Consider the following 14,150-nt stretch of genomic DNA (forward strand, 5'->3'; position numbering starts at 1 on the left):
TCCGGGCGTATTCATTTGACATGCGGAACATATCAATGAAAATTTATTATGGTGACATATGTTCACTATGTGATATTTGATGGCTATGAGATTATTATCAAAATTTTCAATGATAAACTCGACACTACTACCAATGTGCGGTCTAAGATAGGTTTAAAATTTTTTTAAATGTAACGAGGCTAGTGTATACATCCTTTTTTCATTTATTTTTGCTCCTCAGAAAAGTTGGTTGTAGAAAGATGAAAAATAATCACAGATACAATAATATTGTATGTTCCACAAATATTTTATTAGTATGACCCAGATTTCGATAACGTATATAATGTCATGGTGGCATGACATAATGTCATAGTGACAATTGATGTCACTATGACAGTGTCGAAACCTGGGTCAGACTGATTAGAAATTTTTAGAATATACAATATTAATGTATCTGCGATTATGTTTCGTGCTACACATTTTAAAAAAATATCGCCATCAACCATTACTTTAGTGGTAGTTGGAAAAACCCTCGGACCAAAAAACTCGCTTTGAGTGGCCAACTCTTTTTTTATTCCTGCCATATCATTCTTGCTGTGCATGGATCATTCTTGTTCCAGCACCCCCTCACGCCCACTAGTTGGATCGCCCGGTTTTAACCAGATTTAGGCGTGGGATAGAAGCATCTTGCATGCATTCCATGCGTATTAGATTAAAGGAATACCGTCGTGCGTAGTAAATGTTTATTGCTTTATTGCAGCGTTGATTTATTTTCTCACAAATGGACGTCAAATTACATTCCGCGAAATTTTCACCAAAATAAATTCTTCCCTCCGGATCTGGGATCAGAAATACCTTTACTGTTTACAGTCCAATGTTTCCATTTGGGAACATATTTAATAAAAATTCATGAAAATTTTATTTCATATCTGTGATTACTTTTACAGGTTTTTCTATGTAAATAAAGTATACAAGTACGTTTTAAAGTGAAACGCATGACTTGTGTATAATTGGTCGTTAATCAGGCCTTTTCAAAATTGGTTATTTTCATACCCCTGCAGGGAGTGTGCGGTTTACTCGATATTTTCCCCTAAACACTCGCTCTTTAGTCACAAATACTCATTTATTTAAAAGATCAATATATATCACATTGTTAAACTTAGTTTTTTTGTCAAGTGTATATTTATGTTTCAAACAATAGCAAAATTATGTGGTGTGTTCCCATTTGGGAACATGCTTGAAAACGCATTAAATTTTTTTCGGGTTTTCTTTAATAATATCTCTTAATTAGTTATAAAATAAATAGGACATGCAAAAAATAATAATAAAAAAATCGGTAAATTAGTTAGGCCTCTAAAGGGTTAAGCAGATTTAGGTGCCAGATCCAATAGTCGTGCTGCTTTCCATGCGAATTAGAATGGGGGAATACCGTCGTGCATGATTAATTGCTCTATTTTCTCACAAATGGACGTCAAATTGCATTCCGCGAAATTTTCACCAAAATAAATTACCCCCCCCCCCCCCCCCCCCCCGCCGGATCCGATGAGGAAAACTGGTACCGCGGGACCAGAAATACCTGAAGCGGACCCTGCAGCCAATCGCCGTATGCTCTCATGCGCACCGACGCAGTTTTCCTCGCAGCATCCCCGGGATACTCCTTGCGTTTGCGGTGCATGCACTGATTAACCTATATTCCGCGCGCTAATTCATCGGGAGAGATTATTATTGGCAGGGTGGTCTTTCTTTTCCGCCTCTCTGGACGCATTTTGATTGATTCCCACGCAACCCCCAGAGGGCGCTTGCGCCTGCCTGTCGCCTGCCCGCTCTCCACCCCTCGCGAAACCACCCCTATTCCGGGGCGAGGGAACATTTTCCCCCTTTACATCGTCCCGGTCATCCCCCGACGGAAGACGGAGGAAATCCCGCCCGCCGAAATCTCCGTGTAGCGAGGGAGGAGTTCCTGTACCGCTCGGCCGAGACTGCCTCGCAGAAACACCTGTGGCCATGTTCCTCTGCGAGGATGATCCCGTGAACTTGTTGAGCATGGACCAGGACATCACGGTGACGCTGAAATGCGCCAACAAGACGAGCCGGAGTGTGGATATTTTCCTTATCTCTAGCGGACACATGCTGAGGTATTACAAAATATGAAATTATTTTTTTCCTCATCTTGACCTCGTTTAATGCTTGTTAAAAATATTTATTGGACTGTAGGTCAACGTATGTTATGCAAAAAAGTTATAGCCAACGTTTCTGTGTATTTTAAACCATCATCAGGGCCTAACTTTGTAAAAATAAATATGTACAAAGTTAAGCCCTGATGATGGTTTCAAATAAACAGAAACGTTGGCTTTAACTTTTTTGCATAACATACGCTGACCTACACTCCAAGAAATATTTTTAACATAAAATATGAAATATAATTGTCATGCACAGGTGCGCAGCTAGGAATCAAGGCTGGGGGGTGGGGTTTAGGCGCAACTAATACCTGGGTGTGTGGGGGTATGGAATACCCACCAGGATAAGCGGTAAGGTGCAAGATTAATAAATAACGGAATTTTAAGAATAATGGTTCAAAATGGCGAGTTTTACGGCTTTCTGACCGATAGCTTATTAAACCTTACACTATTCTGTCAGTAATATCAATCCAATTAAGTAAAACTGATTAAACTTAAAAATTTCTCTGAGCTCTGGAGAGGATTTTATCCCCCAAAACTCCCCCCTCGCTGCGCCACTGGTCATGCATGATATGTTGGCATTTCAAAATTACGAACGACGCTGATAAATTTATGATTGTTGATTAATTTTAGTTTGGTACAAATGCCTATTGAATACATCATAATTCTATGTTGCTTGTAGAAACCTTATTATTTCCGATTGAAAAGATGAGTTATCTTATTTGTTTTGAGATTTGAATGTAAATAGGATAAATGTTCGCCGGACTCCAAATAAATTGTATTAATTTTTTAACTCGACGTGCATCCTATCTGCCTCTTCCACTTTCCTGACTCCTGTTCTCATCTTCAGGCCTCGCCGTGTTGATACTTTTATCCTTCGCAGCCATAAGCACCCCTTCGTCCCTGAGTTCTGGGTCCAAACGTAGCTCCGCCCTCAGCTTTCTCGTTACATTATGTAGAACTTTCTCCAGTGACTGCATGTCGAACGCCGCGAGACTTTTCATTTCCTCCTTCCTCAAGGTCCTTGTTTCTATGCCACCTTCTTTACTCTCCGCCATTTTTCAAAACTTACTCCAGCAATATTTCTAGCACTAATCCATTTTTTGTCCAAGTCCAAAAATTTCCTACGAATAAGCTATAATTTCCTTTATATGATGCTGGAAGATAAGTTCTTGCTGCGTACCCTGGCAGGAAATTCTGATGAGATTCCTTAAAAGCATTGTGTGTTTCTTCAATTTCATACAAAATTGCTTTCAACAAATGCACGCATTTTTATCATATTTCCAGCAACAAGGTTGTAGGGTTGGTGTGGTGGCTAGAGAGTTGGCTTCCCACCCGGTGGGCCCAGGTTCAAATCCCGGCAGCGGCAGAGAATTTTCAGAGAATGCCCGATCCCTGCTTGAATGTTGTGTGGATGGGACGGATGGGACGTTAAGCCGTGGTCCCCTTGGTGCCTTTCGTTAAGGGCAGGCCAATGCCGACGCCAGGTTTCTCTCCACCCTTCCTTACCTACCCTTCCCTCATGGCGCAAATGACCTCACCTGTCGGTCGCCTCCTCCAAATACCATACCATACCGATAGTCGAATTCTGAGCGGGAGAATCGCGGGCACTCCATTAGGAAAAATTTTGAGGGGTTGGGTTGGGAATCCCTCTAACACCCCCACAGGTTTCGTGCCTGCCTGTTACCTGAAACCTATTCCCACCGACCTTCCTCGAACTCCGGTTTCCTCTTTATGTAAGCCTCCACACTCCTCCTCCTCCTCTTTCTCATCTTTTCTTTACATTCATGCGCTGATTATCACCTCCGTTCTATTTTCGAATCATCATTCTACTGAGTTAGTTTCCCTCCAATGTAGTACTAACCTCACGAAGTGGTTAAATAGCTGCAATTTCTCAAGAATACTCTCCTTCTTTGTATTACACGTTTTACCGTTTTTTGCCTGGATTCCTCATTAAATACTGTTTTCTTGTAATCGCATTTGGAAGGTTAATTTTGTTAAATCATCCCTAGTATTGGTGTAGTTTGGGGCTTTTAACATCATGTTTGCGTACTTACTGTAAAGGCCGTTTTACACGGTACACGGAATTGCGCAATCTGACGTACGTACGAAGGTGCAATCAAAATTGCGTCTTGTAAAGCGGTGAATTGCTAGAACACATGCGAGAATGCATGGATGCGAGACGGCAAAATAGCCCATGTTCTAATTTCGTTCATGCATTCGCGCAATTCCACGCCATTTTAGAAATTAATGCATCTCTAACCTGCGCAATTCCGTGCCCCGTGTAAAACGGCCTTAAATGGGGTTGATCGGGATCGTGCTAGCATCTCGCGAGGCTACAGCCCTGAGGCCGAATTGTGTGTATTTATTTATTTATAAATGGTTCAAGTCACTATCACTAAACATAGACACACGAAGAGAAACACTCACACGGGAAAATAAAACTAGAAGCTTACGCAGTAGTGACTTCTTCCTCAGCCTGAGCCAGAATGATTCTGTGATTCCGAGTGTTTCTTTTTGCGTGTCTAGCAGGGGCGGAGGAGGTGGTTAATTTGGTGTTTTTTATGTGAGAGGTGTAGGAGTAGGTGAGGGAGGGTAAAATATCTTTGATGGTCGTGGTTGCGAAAGAAGCAATGACTGAAGAGAAAATACGGACCTTTGAGATGCGTTAGGGACTGAGGAAGATTTTAGTGCGAGGTGATGTCCATTACGATAGGGTAACCTTTTGTTTAGATTGGGAACCGGATAGAGATAAAATGTGATGCATATTTAAGTAGGACGGAGAATGGGGAAACTTTCATCGGCTGAAAAAAGGAAAAATAGTTTTAGCCTAATTTGGATGGAAGAGAATTCTCTTAAAGATTTATCTCTCGTTAATTTTTCGTCAAGCAACTGAAAGGCTTTACAATAGGTACTCTAACATTTCTCGATGATATAATCTTATATTTGTATATTAAAATGGAAAGGAAGAAGCATGTCGACTACTCATAGGAAGGAAACTATAATATGAATAGATGAGGTGATGAGTGTACAGCTAAGTGATCTTTTAACGGGAATGAGAGGTATAGAATAATTCCACGCTAAACATACTAAGCTAGTTTCGATTTTTTTGGCATGAAATACTTTTCTTCGGTATTACCTTGGCGATATTATGAAATACTTTGTCATGTACTGCGTTAACGAAAAATATATGGAATATATGTGACTTCTCTTTCTCCACTTGATGTGTTTATTTCTCAAAGTAATTTTGCAGCTGTTAAATATTTACGGAAGTTATCAGTAAGTATCCTATATGGAATAGGTAAAAAAAGATGTGAAAGAGGTGCAATACGTAGGTGTGAAAAGATTAGCTGATAGGAGAACTGAGTGGAGAGCTGCGTCAAATCAATCCTAGGATTGTTGACCAGTGATGATGATGATGTTAGAGGTGGAAGGTATCATTCGGGTAAATATCTTCGTGAGGAGAATGACCGTGTTGTATTCTGGCACGCAGGTACGCGACCCTGCTGCCCCAGTCCAGCCTCAAGGTCAAGGGTCGCTTTTCGTGCCCCATGGTGTTCAGGGACTCGGAGACGGAGGAGGTGGTGTGGATCAAGAAGCGGCGCATCACCGGGCTGCTGCCGCAGACGGGCGAGGAGTGTCAGCACTGCATCGTCTACGTGACCAGAGGCGTGCCCAGTCTCAAGGAGTTGACCATGAGGGTCATCCTGCCGTACGTCCGTGACCGCAGGGACATCGCGAGCTTGGAGCTGCCCGAGACGCTCAAAGGGAGGCTGGGCAAGATGGTGGACCGCCGCATGCATTTTTTAAACTTCTTCGCTCTCAAGTTCAACTCCATCACCGACGTTCCCAAGCTCAAAAACTGCATCGTTCACACTTGCGACATACCTCACGCTTTCGGGCTCTTCATGGGACCTTACCCCTGAGTCGCCCCCGTTAAGGTGTCCGATTTCGGGGGAGTAATTTTATTTGTTGTATTTATCATGTTTCTTATAATTTTCTGGGGAGGCCCGTGTAACGTTATCTGTTCTCAGTAAGAAATTGCTTTATAGCATCTTATTTCTTGCTCACATCTATTTGATTTTATTGTTAGTTTCAGTTTCATCATTCGCTTTTATTTTGTAGTCCCTATTTGTAAAAATGTGTACATTGTCAGTTTTTCCGAAATTTTAATTAGTATTAAGTTTATTTTGCAGATTTAATCTTCAATGACTATGGGATATAAAATTTTATGGACAGGCGCACTTAATTTCCCTCATTTGACTTCTATTCATCATTCCTGTCCAAATTAATTCGAATTATTCTTTTGAAGAAGGTTAGATGGAAAAAAAATTTGTACGCTGAAAAAAATTACTGCTTTACTAATATGGCAGCACTTATCTGTGTCAAATTGTGCAAGAAGTTCGACTCAGCAATGTCAGAATTTAAAAGAGCTTAGTTTACCGCTACTTGTGCGTGGCGAAATGATAGCCAGATCCATATCACAATGTTTTGGAAATATTATTCGATATTACAAGAATTCCGATTGGCTGTATTTTAAAATTTTCACTGCATGAGTTATTTGGTGATTTCTCTTGATAAAATATTTCGCACATATCCTTATCTTCGAAAACAATGTATTTTACTATTCTGGATGGAATTATAAGGTCAGATGTGACCTTACAAAATAATCTCATACTGAATTTCAGTCAAACATATTCCGGGAGGCAAGGCCATAGCATAAAATTTGGGGAGGGGTCCATTTGGAAAGGAGTTTACTTAAGAAGACGCATCAATCTCCCTACTAAGGGCTGATTTTCTTGAAAATTGTTTATTTAAAACCTAAGCTATCATATTGAAATTTTTTCGTCGTACAGTAGATATTTGTAAATATTTATTGTCCCTAAAATGTGAAAAAAAATTTCCCCAGGTGTGTGGTCAATTTTTCATATTTGAGGTTCAGATAAATGCTAACAGGGGTCGACTAAATCCACCTGAATATTCCAGGGCTATAGCGTAAGTAGTAAGTAATTAATACATCAGGAAGAAAGGCAAAATACGATCTTTTGAATGGGAATGGCGCATACTCTGAGTAAGTTTACGAGCTCGTCAATCGATAGTCGTCGATCGACGTACCCAGTCACGCAACAATCGATTTGTTGTGAATTATGAAAAAAAACGATTGAAAATCAAAACTGCGTGATATTTTTCCGCACCTCTTGTGAAATTTAAAAGCTGTTGAGAAGAAGAATTTAAATTTATCATTTTTTGGGTTGTACACTATAGAATATCACGCATATCAACAAATGATATGTAAGTGGCATCACCACATCTACTCAACATTTTGGAGGGGGTTTGAATCACGTGACCCTCCCAATTCTGCTAAAGCCTTGCCGAGGGGTATTTGGTGTACGTTTTCGTGTTGACTTCTACATGAAGCGCGTAGAAGTAAATATTGGAAACGTTCAATATTGTTGGGCCATGTAGAAGTAAACATGGAAAACATTCACTGGGCTTTTAGGCATTAATTCCGTCTGAAACGATCCTATCACTAATAGTAGACCGCTGAGACAGACTAACCTCCGTCACTTACTTCGACCTATCCCGACGTGAAGCAAAAACCATTGCATTGCTTCATTGAACATGGATTGAATGAATTGAATTAACAGGGTGTTACGGGAGGAATCTGCAATACTTCATAAGGTATTAGGGGGGGACAATTTTAAGCAGTTTTTGTCCGATAAACATGGGATCGCAACTCCTTAGTTACTAAGCTATGGCAACGCAAAAATTTTTCCAGTGCACTTCTGGGTTACCATGAAAACGGTTCTTGCTTGGATATCCAGCCTTTAAGACATTTAATTATGTACTCTGGATATTTATGGGAATTAAAATATCAAAGTTTGACGAAAATGTGCAATTATAATTGTCTGAAACAATTAATATCAATATGGGTGACATTGCGCAATCGTGTTGTTGACACTCGCTCAAAGCTGTCGTTTAATTCAGGTCAAAGATAAATTGTTCCAGAGAATTTTAATCGCATATTTTCGTCCAAATTTATTTACTAAATATCTTTAAAAATCCAGAATATTGAATAAAATGTCGAAAAGGCTGGATACCAAAGAAAAATCGTTTTCACAATAACAGCATAGTCCATCCAAAAAATGTTTGCCTTGCCATAGCTCAGTAACTGAGAAGTAGCGATCCCATATTTATAAGACAAAAAATGCTTAAAATTGTCTCCCCTACAACCTCCTGAAGTATTGTAGATTCCTCCTGAAACTTTCAGTACAGCAGCGGTATAGTCGCAGGTTTCAGCTTCACGATGATAAAGCAAACGATCGAATTAATCTCACGCTGATGCAGCATGGTAAGGTAAGGGGCCATTTGACTGTCGTATTGTACGTTTTGGTGGAGGGGCGGTTTGGCTCCTTGTATTCCCTTACGTAGGGGAGGTGGGCTCTGCGATCATTGAAAACTTCTTATTATAATAAAATAGCGATAAGTTACCTGTTGAATGCCCGTTAGTTAATAAATGTAGCAGTGCTTGTGGAATCTTTCCTGTTGTCGTTTTAATGTCTCATCAAAGTATCTGTGGAATGAGCTAGTAGTAATTACGTTAGTGCTCAGTTTACTATTTCTGGTTTCACTTCGTAGAATATTTTCATACTCAAGGCAGAATAATAATTGTATCCTTGTGACAAACACTTTAATGACAATTGTTATCTCGCCGCGTTTCGCCGTCTTGCTGCGAAAGATGGCGCCGTTTTAACAAAAGTTATAAAAATATTTAGTCAATGGACGTATTAATTATTCAACTTTTGATATTTAAGGGCTCTTTACGCTCCATTTATTAACGCTTCCATTTACTTGGTAAGCACATATTTATCAATTTGTAAATGTAAATATATATGTTCGATGGATTTAGTAAGTACTATAAATATCAGAAGATGTGTTTCAAATAAATTTCATCTGTGGGGCATCAAAAATTTTTATGTGTATCTACAATTTGTGCGCGCAAAAGTCGTTTTTATGAAATTTGGATGTATACTTTCTCTTATTTATTCCATATTACCGTTGCATCGCGACGTATAATAGAGTAAATCAACTGAGCGGGGATCCGTGTGTGAAATAAGTATGTTACGCAAGCGGAAAAGGGGTAGGAAAAGAATAGGATATAAGTAAAATGAAAGGGAATATGCCTTATTGCGATTTGGACTGGGAATCCCAGTTTGGGATGGAAGACAGATCTGGTACATTTGCAAAATAATTAATGTGTTACCTTAATCGGTAGAATACTATAATAATAGTAAGAAATCGAACTCGCTGTCAGACCCAGAAACGTTCAATTCAAAAAATTATTCAGTTTTTGAATTTTCCAGACTATGGAGTGGAGTAGAGTCCACTCCTTATCAATATATTAATAATTAGAAACTCATTCATTAATAAGACAGCATAAAAATATTTTGGCTAACAATTAGCGTTTTTTACTCCTAAATATGGAACATTTGACTAAAGTATTCTTTTTTCAATGTCCTTCGAAAGTAAATACCGGCAGTACCTATATTCGTATTACATGTACTTAGTCTTCGGTACTAAGAGCGAGCCATTTGTGAATGAGTATTAGGGAAAAAACCAGGATCATAGAAACATTGACATAGCTATTTCACAAAATATCACAAATGTGGCCATAGCAAAAATGGTAAAATTAATGGAATACTCCGAGGAAATATCGAAATCATAGCTCAAAAAATGGAACGGATTTATGAATTTCATAGCCCGTATTTGGGGTAACATTTGGTTATCGATTCTATGTTGTAATGTAGATGTGTAATGTGTCGCGACGAAATCTTCTGATGGAGCTCTCAGTATTTCAGACGAAAGGGTTTTCTCGTTAGTGATGAGTTATCAATTCTTAGAAGTCATGACCCCCTTCTAAAATTACTTTTAATTTTCTAAGGGTTCTAAAAGCCATGGGGTGTATAATTATCTCCTCTCGGCATTGATATTATGCGAAAAGGCGTGAATATTCTAACTCAAATGGATTCCAAGAGACGTCCCATTTGAAAGTAACTTTGACTTAGCAAATTATTTGAATAAAAGTGTTCTATTATTGTAACAATAATTGTATTAATTGGTGTATATAATATATACATATACTTATTCGATAGAATCCGAGCTGTTGTCAGATATGTGTGCAAAACTTTTCCTTGAAATGAGTGAAGTTTACCCTGTGCAACTCTTCATTTGAAAAAATTGTGAATTTTTGATACAATACATGATATAGCCATTTGCGTTGCTAAATGAAATTGACAGCTTGATTTATTTTTCATTTGAGTTGAACTCGATAATTAATATGGCGCATTTAGGTGTTGCCACTTTTCTTTTTGCATTCATCGAGTCCAATGAAACTTGAACCGAAGAAACTTATGCTCAAAATCCTCCATAACTGTTTAGTCATCTCAGTTTTGAGTCGAAGAAATGTATTTTATTGCTATGGAGTAAATGCTTCGTTGTTTTGGTCGTGTTAAGAGAGAATGACAGACGTCGCAAAAGACATATTGTGTATGAAGCAATGCATAATCATGGGAGGGATTGAAGAGGCATAAGGGGTGGACAGAGTGATGGATAAATATAGGGTTCCAAGCCTAAAATCGTTTTTTAATTCATGAACGCGGTAGATGGATCAACCAATGGGACAGAGGTACTTAATCTAGTTGGGCGGGTAGGTGGATGGTTTAGTGCAATTCCGGCGGTAAATTAAAGTCTTCTTACTGTCAGCAATCTCTGGTAAATTAAGCCACCCTCGGGAAAAGTTTCTGACGTCATTAGTTCCCTGGCTCAGTGCCCAATTCAATTTCTGGAAAGGGAGCGATCGGGAACGCTTTGTAGTGTCCATGAAGACTGAACTAGAGTTGAGGGTGACTCCATTGTCTTTTGGTGAGAAAATTAAGATGTCGATTATCGATCGCCGACAGTTGAGAGAGCAGATGACTGAACAAAACATGGGAAAATACGGGTATTTTTATTTTTCAAACTCAGTCAGAAATGTAAAAAGGAAAATACTTGGACGAATTCAGTTTCGATATGCAGCTGTGATGTCTGTTTTGGCTCTGCCGGAAACGTAACATCATGATAGCTATTGACGATTATAAGTGAAATAAGAAAATTCCTGAAGAATGTCATCTATACCTGAAGAATCTTATCGTTGTGTCGCAATGCTGTCGAGGTTTTTTTTAGGTGCAGGGTTACTCATATAAGTTGACGTTAACTAGCGCAAATATTTTTGTACCCTCTATCACTCAGACCGTCCGTTGTTTCGAACTGTAATTAAGTCTATTTAAAGACACATTTACATTATATAAGCGATATAGATCTTAAAATACAAAGCCTCTTCCGGGCCATTTACACCTTTCCAAAACAAATTACTCAGTGGGTCTTCGTTAACTTTCGGGACCATGACTCTTTCTTGATACAATTTTCTATGGAAGGCATTTAAATCTCCTCAATGAAACATATGCAGCTATTTTGGTATCGTTTGGTATAAAATATTCTTCGGGTAAAAATATAATGTACGCACAAAATTTGTATCTCTGAATATCAACATATGTCCGGAGCTCAAAATGTTTTCAATTGCCGAGAAGATAGAGGAATTTCCTTCCAACGTCTCATATAGAAATATGGGTTGAAAATTTTCCTACATTTCAGTGTTTTGGTGACCAAATTGATGAGTATATCGTATTACAGAACGGAATAATGATGGCAACTCAAAATATCGTTACCCACCATTGATTTTCGAAGGCAATGCATGTTTTCAATTTTCATGTGAGAGTGTTTGTATTAAAACTGTAAAATGCGGTATTAATAATCTTTGATGCCTAATTAATGTTTCGTATTTACGGGTTACATTGAGAAAATGTTATACTTTTATGAATGCTAAATTGTTCTTCATGTGTGAATTTTTCAGCATTGACAGTATAGTTAATGTTAACGACCGTAACCTACTTCAGATATGTGAGCATTGTACACCATGTTCTACCATGTAGTTGAAGATCATACCAAATATAATCCAAGGTGAACTAATATGTTATTTGTGTTTCATATTGATTTTGTGGTTTATTGCTTAAACCTTTGTGAATGTTCATTATTGGGTTTACTTGTTCTTCTGGAAAATACTCAATCCTTGCCATTAGACAGGCTATCCAGTTTTCTGCTTGTTGGCATTTAATTGTTGTCTAAGCTTCAAATATCAGGGGGACTTAATAAAGTTCAGCGGCTGTGGAATAAAAGGTAGCTATCGGTAAATAAAATCATGTCTTTGAAAATCATCATGTCAATTACTTTCTACAAATGATACATCACGGGATGATTAATTTTCGGCTCTTGTTGATAATACATTGTAAAGTCCGTTGCCTTCTAAAAGTAAATTTATCCTCCTTCAATACTGTCAGTTTTACTTCTCGTGAAGGGTCGAATGTTTCTTTTTCTACAGTGAAATCTCAAAAATTTAGTTATTTTTCTCATAACGAATGTAATCTTCAACCCCAGGTAATTTTGTCGTGTCGAATTTGACAGTTTTAGGACCGTAAATCTATGAGAGATTACATTGCCTGCTATTCGTAATCAGCTGACCGCCCCGCCGCTGAGCCACGAAGCTCCTTATTGGCTGCGTTCAATCCTTTCAAAAATTGTGGAATTATTGTTCAAGGTGGAGATATTGACTCATCCTATCTAAATTTTAGCATATTTGTAAAATTCAGAAGGAAATTCTCCTAGTCCTCGCCATCATCGGGTATTTTGAACGCAGTCATACTTTGAAGATGAAATTTCAAAAATTTTACCCTTCGATTCAAGGCACTATATGGGAAAACTGTTGATATTTGTATTTGGGTAGGGAGATGTCATTACTGTGGGCCAGCCCAAGGTGTAAGCGAAGAACGCATCCGCGTGTAGGGGCGTTGAGCAAGAAGGTTATTGAAGGTGGCTTGTCAAGGTAAAAGACCCGAAAGTGTAGAAATATGTTCCACTAAGACGAGAGGAAAAACATAGAAGAGAAGAATGATTTTATCATCTAAGGGCAGGCCTCCAAAACCGATTTTTGAAACTCTCTTGCCTTAGCGCATTTCTTAATGGTGGGGGCGCCGACAGCTCGCTTGCACTTGAAAAATCTCAAGGAACAGACCTGGTAATGTTCTTTGTAACAACTGTTTAATGTTAATTGTATGTGACTACAATAAATGAAAAATGCGATAGCTTGCTTTGATCGATTTCTATCCCTTCCCTCGTAATCTCGCATAGAGTTCTAAATGAAATCTTTCATTTCAGCAAGCCGCCTATGAAGAATATCTCCGTCCCACCTTGCCACCCTATCTTATCTATTACCTAGTTCCGAGGCTCCACTTAGGGATATATTCTATTTTTTTTTCAAATAATTCTAGGAACATCATAACACTTCTCTCCTGCACTTCTTAGAATATTTACATTATTCACAAAATTTATCCATTTGATCTTTTCCATTCTTCCTTCTTCATCATTATTCATTTCAGTGGCATAACTAGGAATATGCTTTGGAGGAGCCTGGGAGGGTGACGACCCCCTACCCCCACAGGCAACGGGGTCCGGGAAAATTTTTGCAAAATGACTCATTTCAATGACTCAAATGACTTACTACCATTATATTAATGAATGGTCTTTAACTTTAAGCAGATGCCGTTATTATACGAGTATGTCAAAACTAGGCAATAGTTTTAAATGCTTTTTTTTCTGAGGCTTTGGGTGGGGAATCTATAGTTACGCCACTGATTCATTCTGTAACAGCGCGCGTTTCCAAAGCGTCCAGCCTTGATTTATCTCATGCTGTCATCATCCATCCTTCACATTTTTTAAGAAGAATGCCCCAAATGTAAGTCCTAATGAATTGCTTCCGAAGTTGAATGCTCATATTCCAAGACTCCTCTTTTGTGGGAGGGGCCTTCCTATTTCCTTCTTGGTGCTAAGGCTTTAGCGTTACCT

The 14,150-nt window shown here is 38.7% G+C and overlaps 1 protein-coding gene across 1 annotated transcript; it reads left to right on the forward strand.

The window, feature by feature from the left end:
- The first annotated feature begins 1,812 nt into the window (after positions 1–1,812).
- On the forward strand, positions 1,813–6,971 carry LOC124167102. Its single transcript, XM_046544891.1, has 2 exons — positions 1,813–2,114; positions 5,650–6,971. Exons 1-2 carry the CDS (start codon positions 1,984–1,986, stop codon positions 6,080–6,082), a joined length of 564 nt encoding a protein of 187 aa, XP_046400847.1. The 5' UTR covers positions 1,813–1,983; the 3' UTR covers positions 6,083–6,971.
- The last annotated feature ends 7,179 nt before the right edge of the window (positions 6,972–14,150 follow it).

Source organism: Ischnura elegans, chromosome 10, assembly GCF_921293095.1.
Source record: "Ischnura elegans chromosome 10, ioIscEleg1.1, whole genome shotgun sequence".
NCBI lineage: Eukaryota > Metazoa > Arthropoda > Insecta > Odonata > Coenagrionidae > Ischnura > Ischnura elegans.

What these genes read in the sequence shown, in the direction of transcription:
- LOC124167102 (XM_046544891.1), top strand. Translation starts at nt 1,984, where the DNA reads ATGTTCCTCTGCGAGGATGATCCCGTGAACTTGTTGAGCATGGACCAG. An exon ending in TCTAGCGGACACATGCTGAG is followed by an intron (nt 2,115 to 5,649) that starts GTATTACAAAAT and finishes TCTGGCACGCAG; the next exon opens with GTACGCGACCCTGCTGCCCC.